At 42.3% G+C, this 24,298-nt stretch overlaps 1 protein-coding gene across 1 annotated transcript in view; it reads left to right on the top strand.

The window, feature by feature from the left end:
- Positions 1-24,298, top strand: part of LOC126400092 (protocadherin-15-like) — a 356,244-nt gene that overhangs the window by 178,934 nt on the left and 153,012 nt on the right. The window contains exons 17-20 of the mRNA XM_050060553.1: positions 2,421-2,553; positions 5,385-5,464; positions 9,515-9,608; positions 20,798-20,926. Coding sequence (XP_049916510.1) covers positions 2,421-2,553; positions 5,385-5,464; positions 9,515-9,608; positions 20,798-20,926 — 436 coding nt within the window. The remainder of the gene's footprint in view (positions 1-2,420; positions 2,554-5,384; positions 5,465-9,514; positions 9,609-20,797; positions 20,927-24,298) is intronic.

The following is a 24,298-nucleotide window of genomic DNA, read 5'->3' as shown; positions in this document are numbered from 1 at the left end:
CAGTTTATGGAGATTAATGAGAAAAATTAAAGCATCCCGTGAAGAGTGTTAATGACCAGGAGAGCCCGATGGACACACTTAATGATGAGCAGCTGATATCCCACTTAGAAGTCAATTTATGATTGTGACCATCTGAGGTTGGATTACTCAACTTTCCAAAGCTGCATTCTTTCAGCCTCTTTACAATTAATGATTGCGCTGTGGTTTTATGCAACGGGATCCAGGATATCGTCCTCAAATATCTTGTTTTGTCCACAACCCAAAGATATTCAGTTTACTGTTATGGTAGAGGAAAGAAAGCAGAAAATAATTACATTTAAAAAACTGGAATCAGACAATTTTGCTTTTTTTCTTTAAAAAAAATTACTGATTATTCTGCCCAACATCGGTATCACCCAGTATTCACTTTGTTGACTGCCATGAACCTATTAGCAAATGAGATGACATTTACAGATGGCAGTGACTGACGTTTTTTCTGTTGTGTCATATCAGTTTTGCACGAGCTAAAGAGCAGGGCTTAAGACCAACGGCGCAAATAGAAAGCGTGTCTGGGACAAACAGAGATCCTCCCAGGGACACCTTCAGGATGAAGGACGCTGTAAACTCACTATCGATATGTCAGAGGAAGCACCATGTTGTTTCCCCGATAATGCTACAGTGTGAACAACAGATCCTGCCTAAAATTCGCAGGAGGGATGCTGGTTAACGTTAAGCTCAGTTCAGACCAATGATTCGGGACAAGACAAAATAGTTTTAGATTGTTGTGGAGAAAAGTTGCAGTGGTGTGAACTGGCCGGTCTGAGCTCGACTCAAGCCGGCTGATGGTGTCACCTGCAACTCAGCTGGTCAAATCGCTGGTGGCTGGTTTTAGAACGTAAAGCATGTCATCTGTTTCAACAGCCAATCAGCTTGTAGTGAAATCCGTTGGTCAAGTCACAATGACTGTAGATGGCGTGTTTGCTTGCTGCGGCAGGTGCTCGGTCCCCGCTGAGCCCTCTGTTTCCGTCCTCACAGTGTGCTGGTGTCGGTTTTTTACTGTTTGATAAAAATGTAACTGTAGCCAGTATCTCACTATCACTATCCTCATTCATATTTTAAGAAGCTACAAATTATATTCAGCCACAAAATAAGCCTGAAAAGCTGGGAATCAGAGTGGAAGTACAGGAAGTTGTTGCATAGAGGTGATACACCATCTCATCAAGTTGCATTGGTGTGAACCAGCAGGTTTTTAGAAGGTTGCTGAACGGCGCATTGCAAGAAGTTGACTGTTTCAACTCGTCTTATCATGAGTCTTTGGTCTGAAAGGGGCTTAACAGCGACAAAAGAAAACGTGTTTGGGTTGAACGAAGATCCTCCTTGGGACACCTTCAAGATTAAGGACACTGTAAACTCACTTTCAGTATGTCAGAGGATGCACAATATTATTTCCCCATGCTAAATTGTGAACAACAAATTCTGCTTGAAACAGGCAGGAGGAAAGCTAGCTAACGTTAGCTGTTAGCAGTCGGTGGCAGTTATTTTTTTAATAATGGAGATTTCATTGTTTACCTGGCACAATATGGTGAATAGATAAAAACAAAAAACACTACAGCAACAAAAAAAAACACTGGTTTTGGCTATCGTCCATTGTCCATCAGCCATCAGCCATATTGTTATTTTAAACTTAAACTGATTAATTGATTATCAGATTAGTTAGTGATTAATTTAACAATTGACAACAAATCAATTAATTCACCAAACATTGCAGCTCTGTTTCTGGACATGTGCAAAACCCCTCAATATTACTAATTCTTATAGGATAGAAAAGGTTATGTGTTCTCGTGCTCGGCTCATCTTAAAGTAACAGCTGAGATTCTGAGGGAATAATGCTGCCCTAACAAGATGCCCTAACAAGACAGTGTTACTCTATACAGACATACTTTTATTTAAATGAATGAAAAGAAAGATAAATGTTTTCTCTGGGTGAAACAGCACCAGCCTCTACATGAATGAATTATTGAAACGGCAGGATAAGTTTGTCAAAGCGCACAATAGAAACGTTAAGCCTTGCAAAAGGACGTTTGTGAAAGCCCAGCAGCAGAGCACTGTCTACTCTCTTTGCCACTCAAACTGTTGTTGACTCCACGCTATTATCGATTAGTTAAACATAGCATGAAGTGCAAAGAAACAAACACTCTTAAGTTAAATAATAGACCATTCACCCTCCCTGACACTGCTTTTTTACCCACTATCCTCTTGTGCTGCCCTCCAGCGCTTCTCTTCCTCCTGTTCTCCTCTCATCCCTCTCCAACATTTCTCTGCTGCTATTCCTCTTTTATCTGCCTCCCTCTTACAGGCCGTTTCTCTATCTGTCTTTGTAATCTCTCTGCCTGTCCTATACGCCTTAACCCATTCCTTCGTCTTATTCTCTCTCTCTTTAGGTCATCCATTACTACGGTCTATATCGAAGTTTTGCCTCCAAACAACCAGAGCCCTCCACGTTTCCCCCGGCAACAATACAACCTGGAGATCAGTGAAGCAATGAGGACTGGAGCTACACTGCTTAATCTGCAGGTACACTCACATACACACACACACCCACGTCTTATACACTCACAGGCCACTTTATCAGGTACACCTTGCTAGTACTGGGTTGGAACTGCCCTAATTCTTGGTGTCATAGACTCAATAAGGTGCTGGAAACATTCCTCAGAGATTTTTGGCCATATTGACATGATAGCATCACACAGTTGCTTCACATTTGTCGACTGCACATCCATGATGTGAATCTCCTGTTCCACCACATCCCAGTGGTGCTCTATTGGATTGAGATCTGGTGACTGTGGAGGCCATTGGAGTACAGTGAACTCAAATGACAACTCAAACTGAAATGACACCAAAACATTCGGAAGTATGGCTATACTACACATTTCTGGCGTCTGGTGGCATTTTACATTACTGAAAGCTTTCATTCACATGATGGGTATTAATTAGAATGGATTAGAAAAAAAGAGAGGCTTCAAATTATGTTTTCTATTCAAAACAGTATCATTTTAAGGGTAGTGGTATTGTATTTTTTTTTTTAAACAATACCCAGCCTTAGACCTACAACCAATTAGAGCAACAAAACCTGATGTATATCTGAGCTACAGAGAAATGTCAACAGACTAACGTGTGCAGAAATGAGCTGTGACAATGTCGCATCAGTATGTCTGTAAACGAGTATTCCTGTTTTGCTGTTGGAAATGTGAAAATAGTACTTCAACAGAGAGTTCTACATCAGTTGCAGCCATTTTGGTTGTTCTTGAAGATCCCTCAGTAGCGCTCCTCTTTACTAAGCTAGGTTTCTGCTCGCCGTTGTTCCTGGCATGAGGGTGCACAAGGCAACAATGGCATCAACAAGTATTTGGCATTTATCATCTGAAACATGTCCCACATTAGATAAATAGTTGTGACTGGTCTGAAATCTGTCTGAACCAAAGGGGGACCAGACACATCTGCCCGAGCAAATAAAACATGAGCTTGCAGATTTGTCTGGTTCCCAGGCTATTCTTTTCACATTTGGAGCAGCAGAAATGGGATGTTTCAGACATTTATCCATTACGTTTTGCAAACTGTTTCAATCACTTTTGTCATTTCTTTTAGCTGTAACAGTCGTTTATCCATCACTTTTACAGTAGCCAACTATTTCAGCCATCAGTTGATAAGTTTTAGCTCACTACTTGAGTTGGTCAGTCATTACATTAGCTGACAGTTTCAGCTTCTCAATGTATCGCAAGTTTTCACACACTGTTGAAGAAGTATTTCACTGCTGGAAAAGTGGTATTTTCATAAAACTGGGCTGTCTATGCAGGAGAAAGACGCATATGCTTTTGTAGGTGGTGAAAACAGAGAAAAGGAGCTGTGCTCAAGAGGTAGAAAACCTACAACTACAAGAATGCACTGCCACGTACCGTAACAGTAAACACTCCCACTGGTGGGTGGTGTAAGCTTGGCCGTTTTTCCACAGGAACCAAAATCCTAGCTGGGTGGTAACAAATAATCTCAAATTACAGTTAAACAGTAACAGAATATTGGTTTGTTTGATCAGCGCTACCTAGTTTTACTGTTTGATCTGAGTGTGATCTGAGTTTGAGAGAAGGAGAGGGGTGAGCCTCTCTTAGGATCTACTTCTATACTCTTCTACTACTTCTATACAAACCCAGGCTCCGTACATGTGAGCTCCAGGTAGAGACAGTGCTGATACTACCTTTCCTAGCAAATTCACCATAGGATCTGCTTCTATACTCTTGTGTCCGTGGTGGTGGGCATACAAAAATGTAGAAGTACAGTCTGTAGTTCATGCAACAGCCCTAGAGCCAGTAAATATCCGCTAGATGATGTATGCTCCTGAGTTGGGAGGTGAGCACGGAGATCAGGGAGCTGGTAAGATCGGGGGGAAGGTTATCATAGTTGATTTGCACATACTGTCCAAATTGTTATGATACAAAGCTGGTTGTTCAAATAAACACAAGAAATTTGTGCTCTAGATAAAGGATCAGCGCTCAGTGAATAACCTCCTAAGCCCTATGATAAGCTATTATGGCAAGGCTTAACTATACAGACCAGTGAGCAGTGATAACTAATACGACTTTGGGGTCATCAGGTGGGAACCTCCTTTCACCAGTGTTTCATCTAGTTGGTCCCACGACACCTCCAGGAGGCTAGACAGTGATCTCTGGTGTCCCAGACACACTCCCCTAATGCCAGCTCTCACTGCTCCCCGCACCAACCCAACAACCTCCTTTACCTTACTTACACATGGCTTTCTCAGCCCAAACAGCACTGCAACCTTCAACAAACCCAGGCTCCATTTATGCGAGCTCCAGGTACTGACCGTGCCGATACTACCTTTCCTGGCACATTCACCGTAGGATCTGCTTCTATACTCTTTGTGTCAGTGGTGGCGGGCATACGAAAATGTAGAAGTACAATCTGTAGTTCAAGCAACAGCCCTAGAGCCAGTAAATATCCGCTAGATGGTGTATTTCTTTGAGTTGGGAGGTGAGTGCGGAGATCAGGGAGCTGGTAAGATGGAGGGAAGGTTATCAAAGTTGATTTGCACATACTGTCCAAATTGTTATGATACAGAGGTCGTTGAAAGTTGGCAAAGTGTTTGATTTATTGTAACCATAGTGTTTAGGGGTTACAGCTGACTCAATCTGAGGATTTTTTATTTTTTTTCAAATCTTAAATATCTTTAATAGATCAAATTGTAACTGTTCTTCTAATGGAGTTACTCCACATTCTTTACACGTACTCCCTGGCAACTGTAACTCCAGCTTAGCTGGAAATTACTGCTCTGTTTAGGGGTAGAATTTAATGTTTTAAATAAGAGTACTGTATGTCTGTGTTTACTTCTTAAGGCAGTGGATCGGGAGAGGGACCCCATCACCTACAAAATCCACAGCGGAGACCCCCATGGACATTTTGCGCTACAGCAGAAGTAAGTAGACACATATCACATATTCAACAACACACACACTCTCACACACACACACACACAAATAGTATTTTATCATTTTGGATCAAAACTGTGGAGCTTGTTGAAGTTAATATTTTCAGTAGCTAAAGCAGCACCCTTTTTCTTATTTGAGTATCTTGATGTGTATATGTCCCATCTGAGTTTGTCCATACTGTACAACATGGCAGTATGCAGTTATCGTCTGTGTGTGTGTGGGTGTGTTGGTTGGAAGCAGCCTTAATTATATCATTCAGGGCTCGGGCTCTGCCGAGGGCTTCACATAAACACCCCCATACTTTCTCCCACATACCCCCCCCCACACACACACACACACACACACACACACACAGACTCTGAGGGCTTTTGTTGTATTTATTCATTTATTGCTCATTAAAAATGCATTTCTTATGCTGGGGAAAGATCCTATCTACATTTCTAGAGGGAGGAGACGAGAGAGAAACAAAAGAGAGTAGGTTGAAAGACTGCAGGAGGAGAGGCAGAATTATAAAGATGGGAAAGAAAGGAGGGAGAGGAGGAGAAAGAGAGATAAGAGGGCAGGGCAGGGAGAGAGTAGAAGATCGACAGAGTGTTAGAAAGAGCTGCGAAGGGAGCGATGAACAAGAGTGACAGACAAAAACGGATTTAAAATGAAAGGAGAGGACTAAGTGAAGGAGTCCCCTGCACAGTCATTCATAACAGCAAAGATTAAAATGAATTAAAGAGCTTTAATTTCTGCATTCTAGGAGTATCTGTTCTGTCGGACACTGTGAAATCTTCCAACATGTGCCAAAATGTTGGGGTGCCTCAGCTGTGTTTTGTGCATTATGGCACTACGAGGACAAGCCAAGTTGTTCCTTTTCCACCGCACAAGTGCAACATGCCGTGCCGCTTCATATTGGCACAGGATGGAGTGATTTTTCAGTGCCTTTGTGCAGAATTTGGCTCAGTTAAATACTCACCGAAGCGCATCTGGAGAGCACCCGAACCGTTCTGATATTTGCCTATTTCGCAAGGTGGCTGCCACCGAAGGAACACACATTAACGGCCAAGAGATTCGGATTAGTTTAAGACAGAAATAAAAGGGGCCAGCATCAGCATGGGATGCCAGTGATGAGCTTTGAGGAGGTTTATCAGCTTCCTTTATAAATAAATTTGAATTCTCCTGGGTTCATCCTGAACATTTGGATTTATCGTAGGTCTTCCACACATGTCGCAGCAGATGTTTGATTTGAGAGCAGTGGGCATGTGAAGAAAATGTGTCAAAATGTGTGGTGTAAATTTAAGAAATAAGACGTGTGTGTGTGTACAGTACATGTGCTCACTCAGACTTTGCTTTTTATGAATCATCCCTAAAAACACATGAAACGTTTTTTTTTACTTTGTTAGAAATAAAAAAAAAAAACAGCTTCACATCTTTCCCTCTGTAGACCACTTAACATCCCCACACACACCCATACATAATCGCAGACATGCACACACACTTTCAAGCACACACACACACACACACACACACACACACACACACACTGTCAGTATGTGGAGAAAATGTGCATTTTAGATGGTTTCTAATTCATGAAAGTAGCTTAAATTAAAAACACTTCAATCATTATGTAAATCTTCTCTTGGAAAATAAAAAGTGTAATCAATCACGGCCGACATCAAAGGCTTCTGCTGGTTTTGATTGGTCAGAAGTCTCAGACAGTCTGCACTGACACTGTTGATCTTCCAGAGCAGACTCTAACTTATGCGTTAATCATTTGCCCTTAAATCTGACTTTTATCTCTTTGCCTCTGTTTGGACATTTTTGATTGCTGAATTGTGCTCAATGAGTAAGTTGAGATTATATGACCAGTGAACCATACTAATATTTCCCACTTTGTGCTTTATAAAAACATGACTCAAGGAGCTGCTTACTGTTTCTTCCCCTTCTATTTGTTTTTGTTTATCAGTTATATAATCACTTGGGGTGTAAATCACAAGTTTCATCATATTACTCTTCTTTGGACTGTGACACTTTATTTGCTGACATCACAAAGCAGCTATGTTGCTGTAGCAAAAGCAACAATTTGAATAAGAGTCAAAAGTACTTTATTGATCCCCGAGGGAAAAGTTGCGATTTGTTACAGTTGCTCCAATGTAAAGAAGTGAGAAAACAACTATGAAATATAAGTATGTGAATATAAAGCAATAAAATAAAATGAAATAGAAATGAAAATCCATTCATCCATTTTCGTAACCACTTATCCTCTTGAGAGTCGGGGGGAGGGGGGTGCTGGAGCCTATCCCGGCTGACACTGGGCGAGAGGCAGGGTACACCCTGGACAGGTCACCAGACTATCACAGGGCTGACACATAGAGACAGACAGCTATTCACACTCACGTTCACACCTATGGACAATTTAGAGTCACCAATTAACCTGCATGTCTTTGGACTGTGGGAGGAAGCTGGAGTACCCAGAGAAAACCCACGCTGACACGGGGAGAACTTGCAAACTCCGCACAGAAGGGCTCCCTCCTGGGATTGAACTACCAACCCTCTTGCTGTGAGGCGACAGTGCTAACCACCACACCACTGTGCCGCCAGAAATGAAAATGTACATTAAAATAAAAAATAAAAATAGAACGTGCATTATGCTTCAGTGTTTAACACTGTACTTGAGACAAGTTAGTGAAGTTAGATGCCTGGCCAGGTTCATTGTGTTTCCTGGTTATTTAATCTTTACCAGCATTGTGTACGTATGGCATGTGCTTTGTCTGTTGACCCGTCCTTTGCCAGAAAGCCAAAATATTCCCACACTGCTGATTTACACCGAAAAGGGGAGTAAACATCCTCATCGTCTTTCTCTTGGCTGCTTGCTTTTATCTGTCTTGTGCTGTTTGATGGTGACGGAGATATTCAAAAATAAAGGTGTATTTAAAGATGATATGTATAGTGGCCCTTTCGACATACCAAAGTTCCAAGGCCACTTAGTGAGGTTTCTCGGTTTGGTGTTTCTGTTCCTTTTCTGGAGATCGACAGTAGTCACGAAGTAGGGAAAAAGTTTAACGAGGTGGGGGAGCCCTTCTGTGTAGAGTTTGCATGTTCTTCCTATGTCAGCGTGGGTTTTCTTTGGGTACTCCGGCTTCCTCCCACAGTCCAAAGACATGCAGGTTAATTGGTGACTCTAAATTGTCCGTAGGTGTGAATGTGAGTGTGAATGGTTGTCTGTCTCTATGTGTCAGCCCTGTGATAGTCTGGTGACCTGTCCAGGGTGTACCCTGCCTCTCACCCTCTGGAATCTTTGGTATTGCATACACTTCAGGTCTCCCAGTACATATCAGTATTACATATGCACCAATAAACTCATATGTTGATGTTGTGAGACCTTTTCTGTAATCACCATTGGCTAGTAAAATATAATAAAGTCTCTTTTTAATAAGTAATTAATCAGTGTTCAGATTCAAAGATCTTACGGAAGTTTTTAAGTATTTAGCACACACACTCCTTATTTTGATGAAAAGACTGTTACCTAAGAATAGTGGGGTTTTTATGACACATCACTGTCTGAGCCATTATAGCAACAACACCTTGGAGGGCGTTCCCTCATATCATTGTGGGTGAGGTGGTAGGTATGAGGCGTCATCTGCATCAGCAAAGTGCCCATAATCACAGCAGAAATACACTTCTGGGTGTAAAAGCTTTCACGCAGTGGTTATCAGTGCTCGCAGCTGTCTGAAAAGTTTTCTCCAAAGTGGTGTATTTAAAGAGGGATAAACATTTTAAGAAAACAAGACAGTTATCCAAATGTTTCCCAGAGTTAGCATAGAAAGTAGTCACAAATAGCTGTCAGGATCAGCGTGAGAATGATGGTTTGCAAACAGCGACTTATGAACTGAAACTTCATGGGTATGAAAACCAACACATGCTACACCACAGTACCCAGTTCTGCTGTGTTTGCTGTTCTAAGTCCTGTGTTTTTTATTTGTCTGTTGTGATCCATTTTTAAGCCCATGCCTAAAGTGTTAACAGGACTCTGTGTGCTCTTTCTCCAGTTCAGGGTATTTGGTCCTGGACAAGCCTCTGGACAGGGAGTCTCTGGATTATTATACCCTGGTGGTCACAGCTTCAGACGGACACCCAGATGGGGTAAGAGACTGAGCTGCACCGCACAGATATTAACTGGTTGTCTTTACTTGAGTTGTTTCACATTCCCAGTGGAATTAAACTGAGTGGCTGCCAGGAGGGAAACTAAATCCTTCACAGTGAAAAGCCACAAACAACAGCTGTGGTGTTGTGTGGAAAGAGGGATATCACAGGCAATTTTCTGGAAAAACGTCTCATTCAGCGCTAATAGTAATCATAATAACCATCACCATTAAAATGACAAGCCAAAATCTATTTGTAATGATGAATTGAAACCCTGAGTAGAGTAAGCTGTTTAAAAAATGAAAAATAATGTAACAAATTACTACCTGAGTAAAAAAATTCTTTGGTGATGAGTGAGGCTCATCTGGCCTTCAACTTTTTGTTTAAAACTGCGACAGTCACATGTAATAGAGCAGACCTTGTAGCATGAAAGTGTGCACTTACAAAAAAACAGTCATTAGTCATCCACGTACCAAGTAGGACTAAACAATTATCCTCAGATTTACACATTTTAACTGAGCACTGATACACCTACTAAAATCTTGTTTTTGCTCACTCCCCAGTGACTTAAATTCTCAGCTTGCACGCTGCAGCAAATTACAGATGTAAAGCTCACTTCAGACAAAAGATTCACAACGAGACAAAACAGTTTTAGAACGTTGCAGAGAAAAGTTGCAGCAGTGTGACCTGATGGTGTCATCTGCAACTCAGCTGGTCAAATCGCCGCCGGCTGGTTTTAGAACACAAAGCTCGTCACCTGTTTCTACAGCCAATCAGCTTGTAGTGAAGTTCGATGGTTCAGTCATGACCGCAGATGGCTGGTTCGCTTGCTGCAGCAGGTCCTCTGTCCCCACTGAGCCCTCTGTTGCTGTTCTCATGATGTGCCGGTGTTGGATGGTGGGTCACTGCTGCTGCTGCTCACTGTATGTGTTTATGCCCCCCACACTAGAGCTTAGATTCTTTGCCTGAGCCAGGCTGTAATTTCCGGCCACTATCCTCGGGCTCAGACAGGTCGGGCTCCTCATAATAGACCTAGGCTATGGAACCAACTACTTAACACACAGGGGTGTTGGCTTCGTCGAGTGTACCAAGTGCAGCACGATGCTGGTATATGACAGCAAAAAGACGGGGACCTTGACACTTAAGAGGCACATGACGAAGGCTTGCCATGGAAAGAAAGACCAGAGTCAGCCTTCAATGTCCATGTTCGTATCCTTAAAAATAATGTCTGGTGTAAACCGGCCTCAGGCTCATAATTACAGTTAAAGGGACGAGCCGGGCCAGTTTCGGACAGAACATGTGCAGGCCACACACGTTCTCATTGACTGATTAATTGGCACTGATTATTTATATCATTGTAGTGTATTTATTACGAATACAGTCCATCTGGTGGTCATTTTATGTTTTTCGCCGCTTCATCCCTACTACAGATACTACACTACTATCACTATCCTCATTCATGCTTTAAGAAGCTACAAATTATATTCAGCCAAAAGCTGGAAATCAGAGAGGAAGTACAGAGAGTTGTTGCATAGAGATGATACACCATCTCATCTAGTTGCATTGGTGTGAACCAGCAGGTTTTTAGAACGTTGCAGAACGGTGCAGAACATCCTTTCATTTTGAAGTTAAAACTCTCCATGGTATGAACAGTGGTTACATGAGCTTCAAGCTTCAGCCACAACTCAGCCCTGAGCAGAGTGACCGTCCTCTACTGACCAATCAACAGACTGCAGTGTTCATAGCTCCACCTTTTAGTACCAGATCTGTGTGCTAGGTACCCCAACAGAGGGGGGACCAAAAATGGGGACGGTACGAAACAGCTCCATTGGTACCATCCACAACTTTTCACAGTGCAAATGGGAAAAAGGCGTACTGAACTGAACTGCTCTGTGGAAATGGAGCTTAATTCGTATAATACTAAGCAACCAAAAAAAGCCAAAATTATGATAGAGGAAGATGTGGTCATCCTCGGGCAGAGGGCGGACCCCAGGGGAGAAGAGCCCACAGCAACACCAACTGTTGCTGCTAAGTTTTGTAAAAAGGAATGGGACGATCTAAAAAATTGACGTTAAAGATCAAAGTGCTCTACAGATATTTAGCGTCATTGTTGTCACGGGTGGGAAAATGTCCTCACTGTCTCATCTTTACATGCACTCACTTTATGCATTCATGTTTAGATCCTGGTAGTTTACGATCCGACTCTCTCGAGTGCAAAAACTTTGTAGCAAGTGTTATTTTCAAACCAAAAAAACAAGCAGAGATTTGTAGTTTCTTGATTGTTTTGGCATTTCGATGCAGATGGAGTGCTTGAACGATCTGAAAACACGACTGTCAATGCATGTTGTTTTCACACATAAACTGTGGCTCAGTGTGGATGTGGTCTGAATCAGCCTGTAACTGTACAAAGTGGTGAAAAAATCTTATTTACTCTGCTGCATGAGCCATTTCGCAAAGATGGATTGCGTGCCCTTCCTGACTTTCTCACTTACCTAATTGATCACAGGTCATCAGAGTCACTCTCTCCATCTCTCTCTGTTTGTGTTCTCCTCGTCTCTCCTTTTTTAAAAGTCAAATCTTCAGTTACCCTCACATGAAAGTCAAATGAAGACATTGGATGGAGTCCCCCCCCCTCCTGCCCTCCCCTCTTTCATCCTTCTCTTCTCCTCTGGCTTTCAACAATTTCCTCTTTCAGCTCCTTTTTCTCTTCTCCCCCTCATCATCCATCCATTAGTCTAGCATTAAAAGAAGTTTGTCTCCTCTCCTCCTCCTCGCTGACCCCCCTCCCCCACATGTCAATTAAAGCAAAAGGTAAAGTTTAAGGTCCCTCTGAGGAGAGAAAATGCTGATTTGAATACTCTGACCTTCTCTCACACACTCCCTCGCACACAATATGAAGGGAGAGAACAAGTGGGAGGAATTTCGAGAGAAAGAGGAAGGAAGAGAGATGTGAGAGGTGTTCAGGGAGCTCTTATTACCTTAACAATTGTACTGTGTGTTCATACACACTTCTAGAAAGGACTCTTGACACATACACACTCACAGACATGCACACATATACTTAGTCAATTGCTCTCTAGACCTTGACAATTAGTGTATTATCTTTGTGCCCCAAAGGTCTTTACGTCTGAAAATGGCTAAAAGTAGTTTGGACATTTTTCTGCTTGACACTCCATTATATTTCGCACGAGCAGGAAGAAGAGAGAAAGAGAGAGAAGGTGTGTGAACTACAGACAGAGAGGAAGACAAGGAAAGAAAGAAATAGAAAAAGGAGAAGAGAAGATTGGGGTGTAGTCGCCTTCTACGGGCCCATTAATCAGCATCACTCGAAAGGCCTTGGGTTGTCTTCATATGCGTGCACACACACACACGTCTGTGTCCCCTATTATTAAATGTCCCGTTGTGAGAGTGTCAGACTACAAAGTGCCTAATTGGCTATTTGGCCAGTGAATCCATCATACTGCCACAGATTGAGGGCCCTACAAGCTGATGCAGTAAACCAGCTCCACTGTAAGGACACTGTGCATTCTACTTGCAGGATGCAACTTAAACTTTGGTGCAGGACAGTGTGGTGTTGTCAGATGGACTCTGTAGTACTGTATTAAGGCATTGCTATGTGAATCAGCTCATGTCTCTGCCATTACATACTGTGTAAATTACCACTGCTGTAACTACATTAATAAAGATAAAAGTAGCCTATAGAATAAGGGTGGTGTTAATGTCAACAAATCCCATGAAAAGACTCAAAACCAACAATGTGTCTCATTCATGAAACGTGAATTTGTATGTAAACTGGTGCAGTGGTTAGCATGTCGCCTCACAGCAAGAGGGTTCCTGGTTTGAACCCAGGGTAAGTTCTGTGTGGAGTTTGCATGTTCTCCTCGTGTCAGAGTGGGTTTTCTCTGGGTACTCCGGCTTCCTCCCACAGTCCAAAGACATGCAGGTTAATTGGTGACTCTAAATTGTCCGTAGGTGTGAATGTGAGTGTGAATGGTTGTCTGTCTCTATAGCCCTTTTTAGATAGGAATTGTGCAAATTTACAGGAAAGCCCAATCAGTCTTTTTTCAGCATTGGCAGTATAAAAACAAAATAGGGGAGTGCGGCAAAATGCCACCTACCTACTTTTGTTCATACAGAATGTGCCTTTTTCGGGGCAATGGTGGGCGTGAGCAAGTAACAAAACGTGTAGCTCAGCGTGTGGCGTAAACAGTGACGTGGGAGGGAAGCCGCGGCTAGTCAGGCGGCGATTCTCTCGTAAATCGGCCCGTTCTTCACCGTCCACGTCATCTGACGGTTAATGGCCTCTTCATTTGCGAGGGCAAGGAGGGCACGCAATTCCTTGTCTCCTCAGTTGCTCATCTTTACAGTGTCTGTCAGGTTTGCATTTCCCTCTTGCTACTAGCTGCTCGCTAATTCCTGCTATCAGCTGTTTCCTGTTTATCCACCCCCAGTGGCTCACACATGCAGCGTCATCAGCAGCTCCTCCCACAAGTCTTCAACAGCCCCTCCCGTTGCGGAAGGCCGCCTCGGTCTGTTTAAACTAAAAGGGTTCTGCCAATATGACTACCCTACGAGGCGGAAAATTGGGCGCCTTGGATCAACTCGCCAATCCGGCTCTGTGTGTATAAATGCTCGCAGCTGGCTGACAAAATGGCCCAACATTCGCAGAAAATCTGGCAGTGTAAAAGGGGCTTATGTGTCAGCCCTGTGATAGTCTGGCGACCTGTTCAGGGTGTACCCCGCACCTTGCCAAATGGCAGCCGGGATAGGCTCCAGCCCTTGCATGACCCCCAACAGTGTTTACGCAGAAGGAAGATTCAAGAGGCATTATGAGACCTAATCTGAATGCCAATGTGGGTGTCGGTTTCTGCCCGTCAAGACTATAATGCAACCCTGGAGTTTAGGACTGCCCCCTAATAGTTGACCAAAGGTCATTCGACCAAAAAGATCATTAGTTGGCAAGATTTCATTGGTCACTTGGTTGCAGTGAAAAAAAAAACAAGTTGGAGGGAAACAGTGTGACTATCTTACTTGTTGTTAACCTTAACGGTGGCTTATTGCCTACATTAGACCGCCTGCATTAAGATGTTTTAATCGTGGTTTAATTTGACAACAGTGACGAACAATGCTGAGGCTTAGGGCAAACTGACAGACAGGTCTCTCTGATGATGGAAGCAATGCACTCGTCTGCAGCAGAGAGCTGTGACTGGGAGGAGCTTCCTGTAGCTGGTGTGATTTTTTGTGTGTGTGTGTATACTCAAGTTTCACATAGAGCTATTTTTGTTTAACTTTTTGGATGGTTCTCACAACAGAGGACACGGAGTTAACAGCACCTGTTACCTCATTACATGGCCTTTGATTTACCTGTCACTGTCACATTACTAATAACACCTTGCATTGGACAAGTTTTTCTCTTTCTCTCTTTCACTTTCTTTGTTTGCTCATGTTCACAGGTTGACAGGATGCACCTGTGAACCTATAGTACCTATAGTAATTAGCACCTCCATATATGGTGGTCACTGGCCATTCATAGGTAGGGATGTATGCTAATTGCTGACAAGCATTAGTACCGAAGTTTCTTATGTGCAAATCCACTCACAAATTTACTAACATTTCATTAGAGACCCAGTGTGTTTATTGTTCTTACAATACTTTTCAACATCTCTATGTGGCCTCAAACCCATACATTCAGATATGACTGTTTGAAAACGGCCCACATACATATAGTTACAGCTGGGCAATGCAGTTTTAAATGAACATTACTCAATTAGGAGTAAACAGTGTATTTATTCGAGACTATTTTCAACTTTTGTTTAATTAGTCAGAGACACTTCTCATTTATTATCTTTGTGAAATCAACAACTCCAAAAACGTTGTACATGTTAGACTAGGACTCCCCATTGGATGCAAGGCGGAAGTGAGATTTGAGCGGTGCGTAAGCATCCCGTCATCCAATCCACACAGACTCCATCTTCCGTATACAGCCTTCTGTCGTCAGCAATTGCTGAGAAGCTGAGTGGACAGTGCTAACCTGCCTTCACCAGGCTGACAGCAGAAATTTACTAAACCAAAAAAGTTTTCATCTCGGCTCCATGGAAAAGAAATCAACAGGGTTTTTTATGTATTGATGAATTGATTTTATTTACCCCCCCCCCCCCCCCCCCCCCCCCGTAGTGTGTGAGGGGAATCTGCTTTTAGTGAAACAGGCATGCTCTCAGACAGACTGGGAGCCTTGTTAAATCAATGTAGATAGTGTTAATGAGTTCAGAATACATATAGAGCAGGATATTTGTATGATTTAAACAGCTGTCTATGCAGATTAAGCTTCATTAAAGTCCAAAAAATAGACTTGAAGTGCAGGGGCCGTCTCAGGAACACAAAATCAGTTTGGACTTGTACATTTAATAAAATGGAAGCATATCTGTTAGATGAGACGCTCGAGGGACGGACGTCAAACACACTTCCATAAACGCTTTCAATGGGGATTGGCTATAAGGTGGTAAGGGTGGAGATGGAGCGGTGGCAACAAATGGCATTGTCATAAGCCACAGATTGTCTAAAAAAAGTGAAGCCAATGTAAAAGTGCCTTAAACCTGCATTCTCTCTAATGGCCAGCAGGGGGCGACTCCACTGGTCCACTAGTCTGATTGTATAGAAGACAATGAGAAAATTACCCTACTTGATTTATTACCTCAGTAAACATTTTCCTGATGAGTTCATGGTCTCAATTGCTATTTTCAGCTCTTCCTCCACACAGCGTGATGTTTATTTTGTCAATTAAGGTCCAATTTAGAGTAAAATAGATGATAAAGTATGGTATGCATTAGGGCGTGGCTACCTTGTGACCACTGTGACCTGTCAATCAGCTCCACCCTCTTTGTCTGTGGAGGTCTGGATAAAGTAAGGACAATAAAACTGAGGATAAGTAATGTGACTGACGCCAGCACCACACTAAGGCAGTTGCAACTTCAGTGTTTTAACTGAAGTTGGACCGACGCCTGCGAGCTATTTCAGGCAATCAGCTCGAGCTGCACTGATTCATACACACACATCATACGTCACTGCCCATATGTCATCTACAAAACACACCCTCCCAATTTGGCAGTCTATTTAAGCTGCAAAATCTCCCCAGCTCTCCCTTTGCCTTGTTAATATTGCTGCTGCCCTGCATCAGGACTGCTGCTCACTCCCCGATATCGAAACATATCTGCGGGGAACGATAAGGCCGGAGACTAGACGCCAAACTCTAACAATGTTTTGCTGTTGTATAAACATTTAAAACTAATGCTATACTCTTCTTATTTCTGACAGCAGTATGGTGTGGGTTTGATTGACTTGAAGAAACATGTCACCAGTGCAACAATGTGGCTTAGGGATGTGTTGGTATTCATCTTGGGACAATGCAAGTCTGTGGTACAAAGGAACACTTTTTAGTAGGATCAATTAATTGTGGATTAATTTTCACAGGGTTTGAAGGCAATGAGGAAACTGTTGCCAGGCCTATCTTTTAATTGCAACAACACAGAAGCAAGCGTAGCAGCTTGGTGTTTAAGGGGGAAAACACACCCTGAGTTTCTGGAACTGGCAAAGTTTCTTAAGCTGGCAGACATCAGTGGTTTCCCATCTATCACAAGAGGTTGCTGAGCAATTGTCAAGACAGGCGGGGATTACCCTGCAGAAAGCCAAAATCATATTTTACTCCAAAGAGGATGAATCCACAGCTCTGGCTTTTTAACCTTTTTACCACCCGACATTCTACCACAGGGTGCTCGTACAATGTAAAACCTCCACAGACAGCTACTACTATGAAAAGTAACATGAATCTTTTAGTGGTCATTTGGAAAATAATCCACGTACAATGCATGGTATGAGAATATGATGTCTCCATATTTGGGTGGATGTTAAACTTTGGCAGGTGGCCACGATATCAGGCAGATAATAAACTCTTAGATGTGCCGTTATGGAAAAATGATGTGCTTCAAGCCCTCCTGATGCAAAATGGAGCTTACTGCATCTCCTTCTCTCTCTTTGTGTGTGTGTGTGTGTGTGTGTGTGTGTGTGTGTGTGTGTGTGTGTGTTTGTGTGTTTGCCAGCGCCGCTCACAGCCTTCCTTTTCATTATATCAGAGCTCATTCTACTTTACATATATTGGCATTCGGATAAACTGTTTTGTCAACTGTGAGCTCTTAACCTCAAATTACTTGCATCACCGTGTGCCCTGCCAACCTCAATAGCCTGTTGTCACCCCTATGATTGTCACTCTCCCACACACACACACACACACACACACACACACACACACACACGCACGCCGCTTTTTCTCTTTTCATCCCGCTGTTGTGAATCGGTTAGCTCTCCCTCATTTTCCACCTCCTCCCAGTTCCCTCCTTTAAAAGTCAAATCCTCGATCAGTCTCCCTCGCTCTCTCTCGTCTGCTCTCATGAAAGTCAAATTAAGAAATTGGTGACCTCTTTCCCGCTCCTCTGCCCTTACTCTAACAGTTTTCCATGCTTTTGATGTTGGAATCGAAACAGTGAATGACATTTACTGTAAAGATAGATTTGCAATATGGCTGCTTAATTTTATAATTGCAGTTAATTTAGTCAATTTTGAGATTATTTATAATTATTTGAGATTATTTAACACCAGGGCTGCACCTGACTTCGAATTATGTCAGTTGAATCCAATTTCGTTGTTAGCCCACCTAGCTAATACATGCTAACTAGTTTGTTGATAGCAACAATATTTTTTGCCAACATTAGATATCCAACAAAAGCCAGAGTCTGTATTATATTAAGTTGCTGTGAGCTGTAAATTCACCACTTCTAGGTAGAAGGCTGAAGATAACGTTACCCCAGAGCCTCACTGGGCCAAGCCTGCCTTTCTCTGAACAGCGTCAAAGTGAGGAGCACTCACTCTGCAACTCACTCTGCAGCTCCATCTGGGGACCGAAATACCCCCAGAAATACACAACACACTCACTGACAGCAAAATGACTCATTCATAAAAAAACAACTGCTCAACTCCCAAGTCAACCGAGGGGTCTCTGACTGATTATGGGCATCTTTGGCTTTCAGGGGACGGTCCTATTTACCCCTGTTACTCATTGAATTTGGAAACATGCATTTATTGAACTTTTTAAAAAAACTCTGAGTGAGCTAACCATGCCACAGCCTGGTTGAGACAGTGAGTTTGGGCTTTTGGGAGGGAGTAAAGCCGCACCACTATGAAGGAAAGGCGCGCGCTGGATTTATAACACAAAGCAAATCAAGCACCATTGCGAAACGGAATGATCGTTTTATCTCGTTGTTTTGTTTTCATAAATGTTGGAAGCCAAAATCATAATTGAAAATAAAGTTTAATTCGTCACCCAGCCAAGTTTTAATGAATCCCCTCCAGACATTCACAAACATGCTGTAACGCTTCAGTAATCACTTGATTTTGTTGTATTTTCCGTCTTTGTTGGCACAGATTTGTGACAGATTCCCATCTAGCCGTCTAACAAAACAAAAGCTAATTAAAAGTCTAGTGTGTAGGGTTTAGTGGCATAGTGGTGACGTTGCAGATTGCAGCTAACTGAAACTTATCCCATGTGCAAAGCGTGTAGGTGAACTATGTTGACTGACTTGAAAACAAGAATGGCTCCATCTATAAAAAACACAGCAGTTCCAATTTTTGGGTGGTTATAAACTAGGCCTGTATCTGACGCAGAATTATTGCAGTCGAATCAGATTCAGCAGTTTAAAACAAATATTTGATTTTTATTTTCTTTGTTTATTTTTTTTTTTTAAATTTATTTATTTATTTTTGAGCCGTACCTACAGTGTAGGCTCTGAGTCAACATTGGGGCCTATGCCTAGCCTGACGCACACCTCCCTAGAAATGTAACTACACGTCACAGCGACGCAGACCTCCTGTCTATTTTTGTAAGCTGAAACCATTTCCCTCAGTGGAAACAAAGCTTTTATTTACTTCAATTTCACAGATAAGAAACAATACATTGTCAAGACAATAAAGCCTCCACAAAAATAGCATTTTAAGTCCTGTGTGTGATTTATCCTGGCTTCTTATGAGCGGATGAAATCTCTGCTAGTCGCTAGGCTAATTTATACAGTGTAAAATGCCATAGGCTTGTGCTAATAATGTTAGCATGATGTATTTGTTTGGAAAACGTGTTTAATATAAGACAATTGTTTTGTCAGTGAACCTTGTGAGTTGTAATGGAACCGAACTTTGTGACATTACCTTTGTTAAATGTTGCTGTTGTCCGCTAGCCGCTAGGCTAATTTATACAATGTAAAATGCCACAGGCTTGTGCTAAAAACATTAGCATGTTGTATTTGTGGGGAAAATGTGTCCAGTTAAAGACCAATGGTTTGTCTGTGAATGCTGCGAGTTATAGTAAAGCTGATTTGTGTACTTGTGTTTAATGTGTGTTTTAAATCAACTAAACTTTACAGCACTTCACCAAAACCCTGCCGCCAACTAGTGTTTTGGAGGTGTAACTGCAGAGTGACGCAGACACACCACCGCACAAGTATAAATGCTCACAATGGCGTAGGCTCTGCATAGAGCTGATGCACAAGTATAAATCCCACTTGAGTGGTCTCGAACTGACGATTCACATCTCCGACTTTCAAGGAACAGCCCTATTTTAAAACAACTGAGCTGTCCTCCGTAAGAACTTCCACCTGACCAATTAGTTTTCTTTTTTTACCCCTATCTAAAGTTCATAAGTAATTTTCACATCTTTCTTAAGTACGCACATCTGAACACAAGTGTTCCTTTTAACTTGTCAAGAGGAGGAGCAAAGTGGACCATCGGTGAAGAAGTTTTCAATCTATTTTCAGAGTGAACAGTTGAAAGAGTCTGGACAGCCAAGACCCGAGTGCAGCTAATTACTGAGCAAAAATGGGCTCTTTAGTTAGTTACATAAGGGAGCTGTTAGTAAGAGGGACAAATAGAGTGAGTTAGTAAAATTAAACCTCGGCGAGATTTGAAGATGGATTCATCCTGTGCGCTCTGATAATCCATCAAATAAAAAACTGTCTGATGCCGGTCAAAAATGTTAAAAGGAACACAAAATTCAGCTTAGGAGGTTGTCTGACCTGACCAGAATAGTAACACAAATGTCTCTGTGTGTGTGTGTGTGTGTGTGTGTGTGTGTGTGTGTGTGTGTGTGTGCATAGACCTCCTCTGCAACCGTGAACATTGTGGTGACAGATGTTAATGACAACGACCCGCTGTTCGATTCTTCACTGCCGGTGAACCTCACTGTCATCGAGGAGCGGGATCACGCCTATGTTGGACAGGTCAAGGTAGGAAGATACACATGTACACACACACACACACACACACTCTAAACAATGCACAGAGAAACAGCAATAACACACACGCTCCCTTCTTTGCTACTCCGACACATAGCTACTCTCTCAAATACATTTTGATGTATATGATATAATATATTTGCACATGTTCACATGAGAGCATGTGTTTGTATGTGTTCATTATGCACACATTCATGGCTGTGTGTTTGTTTGTGTGCTTTCCTCGCACTAATCCTTTGTTATAATGATGGGCCATGAACAAAAAAAGCCAATTTAGATAACAGTTTATCTCATTGTATCAATAATTCCAGGCTGCACATCTTACAATTAAAAAAGACAGAGCATGTAGAATGAGATTATACTTGTCTCATTTATTTCTCTTGCAGTTTATATTGAAACCGGTTGCTCCCCTCTGTTTGTGACCGTGGCACAGATCAGCATGTATCACTGTGAGCGATCCTGACACACAGACCTTAGCAGACAGACATAATTACTTTAAGTGTAGAGGTGCCTTTAAGACTCATCTAAATGTCTGCGTCCTCGCCTTCGCAGTCTCTCGCTGCACATACAGACAGACACGCAGCAACACAAAAATTCACAGAGGCTCTAATTAAATTCTGCTCTTATAATCTGTTACACTGGGGACCAGAGATCACTAACATAACTCTGTAAACCTTGGTAGCTTTGTAATTAGCGCTGTGTGTTATTATACTCGGAGGACTGCGTGTGCACGCGTGTGTGCGCATATTTCTGGGTGGACAGGATTTGAGAGAATGGTGTGTGAGGACGGAGTCTATTTGGGTTGGATGCTTTCCCCATATTTTAAATGTTACTGTCTGGCAATGCTCTCATTCCCTGGAACACTGAAGTTTTTCATCATAAACAAAGTTTGATTTTAAACATAGAACTGTGGATTATTCATCAAAAAAGAGTGTTTTTCTAATTTTTTTTAACTTTACTTTTTAAATTCCCAAGATTATGTACTTTTTTAGCAAAGCAATGATTCCTCCTAATGGTGAAACAACATGTCAGTAATGACCAAATCATTAGATCCTTCGCTTTTTCATTTCAATCAGGAGACACAGAAGAATGAAGTAAATATATGTAAATAATATGTAATACAGAATATGAGTGTACAGATTAAGAGATGATTTGTGCTGATTAAGATTTAACAGAAGAATTGGTGCTTGGACACCAGAGGGAGATATTTTGTGTTTTAGGGACATATGAGCAGCAGCAGGATAAATCCCCCCATGGAGTCCACATGCTGCTGTAGGTGGTGGTGGCTGATGACTCTGAGGCTGCTGACTGCTGAGGTGTATGAGGCTGATGAATCTGTAAAGACTAGGTGGTTACAGGGACATCTGAGTAGCAGCAAGATAAATCCCTCCATGAAGTCCAGACACTGGTGGTGGTGGTAGTAGTGGATGATGCGAAGGACTGCAGCTAGAAAGAACCATATTTAGAGCAGTAGATGATAGGCTGACAGAGAAGGTGTATCTATGTGCTATTTGTTGATTGTGAATCGGCTGATGACTCCATTGACCTACCCAGACAATGACATCTAGAGATAGAGAGTGAGCATGCGTGCAAGGAGTGAATGGCGAGAAAGAAACTTACAGCCTGAGCATGAAAAGTGTTGTCTTCATGACTGAACTTCTGCCAGAGCTTCATTTACTGAACTATACGCAGCCATTTTAGGATGTAAAGTAAGTGCTTTAACTGAAACTGTGTAGCTGAAAAGTTGATCCACTTTTTTGGCATTATCATGGCATTTTAAAGTTGGACATTTTTGCATTTCGCTACAACAGTTTTCTGGTAGTGTTCTTCAGGTTTGGAGAATTCTTGCAGGTATTTTTGGCTGGACCCAGTCCTGTTGTCTGTGTGTATATACAATGATAAGTCAAAGACAAATATGAATAAAACTTTAAATAGTAAAGACTAATGAATCCAAGAATTTACGCTGTGCTACAAACACCATCAGCATGACGAGGTGTTGGGTGTGAATTCTGCGTTGCCAGTTGGGCATTTGTCTTAGCGCTGAGAGTTGAGAAATGTTCAACTTTGGGTAAAAACACTGCATTAATCACTGTCACTTCAGCTGTTCATTCACAGTGGAGGGACAAATACCGCAAAGACAAATCGTCTGATCTTAAATGTACAGCAACAACAATGGAGGAGAAATCTGTCAATATACTGCACGTATATCTTGATTCCTCTCATGACTACACACAGACCAGTTAATCCTCTTTTCCTGTATGCTTCAGCCTTCCCCTCATCCAAAGCAAGTACTTTACCTTTTGCCGACATGTTAACTTCCATGGATATTCCATATCATAGCAACCAGATGCAACCAAAGTGTCTCAGGTGAAAAAACGCGGCGCCTCCAAAGCACCATCAAACGCTCCCAGCGGGGCGTTTCCTGTGAAGCGCCTGGCATTTTCAGCTGGGAAAAAGTGCTTTTGTGGACATGGGGCCTCAGACTAGTGCTGCTATTAAAACCTCCACAGATGCAATAAAGTAGTGTTTCTGCTGGTAACGTTTGACCGTGGCTAACCAAAAAACTGTACTTACAAGATGTCACTACTGTTGTATGAAAACAAGAATTGAAAAGAGAGGAAGAGGGAGTGAGATGGCAACTGGATCAGAGCAAGAGGTGTGACCAAATTATCATAGTTTATAAAGATGCAACACAGTAAAAATACAGCCATTTACTGCATGTATATAACCCAGACTGCAGGTATGCATTCAACCTACGCTGGACCTGTTCATACGAGTCAGCTGCGACTCTGTTTGCCGCTGTTAGTAGAGACTCCAGTCTGCAGTGCAGTTCAAATACTTCACTGATAAACCATATTATTGTACAGTAACACTGGACCTCCTGATCAAATAATGTTTTTGTATCACATTGCACATCTCTCTTGCAGCTGGGTTGTACAGTATGTTAAAACATTTATTCATTTCCGTAACCGCTTATCCTGTTAGGGGTTGCGGGGGGGCTGGAGCCTATTCCAGCTGACATTGGGCGAGAGGCAGGGTACACCCTGGACAGGTCTCCAGACTATCACAGGGCTGACACANTTTCCGTAACCGCTTATCCTGTTAGGGGTTGTGGGGGGGCTGGAGCCTATTCCAGCTGACATTGGCCGAGAGGCAGGGTACACCCTGGACAGGTCTCCAGACTATCACAGAGCTGACACATAGAGACAGTCAACCATCCACACTCACATTCACACCTATGGACAATTCAGAGTCACTCACACTCACATTCACACCTATGGACAATTCAGAGTCACTAATTAACCTGCATGTCTTTGGACTGTGGGAGGAAGCCGGAGCACCCAGAGAAAACCCATGCTGACA

Source organism: Epinephelus moara, chromosome 13 (assembly GCF_006386435.1).
Source record: "Epinephelus moara isolate mb chromosome 13, YSFRI_EMoa_1.0, whole genome shotgun sequence".
NCBI lineage: Eukaryota > Metazoa > Chordata > Actinopteri > Perciformes > Serranidae > Epinephelus > Epinephelus moara.
The sequence above is the reverse complement of the archived record's forward strand: the minus strand, read 5'-3'. Positions and strand labels throughout refer to the sequence as shown.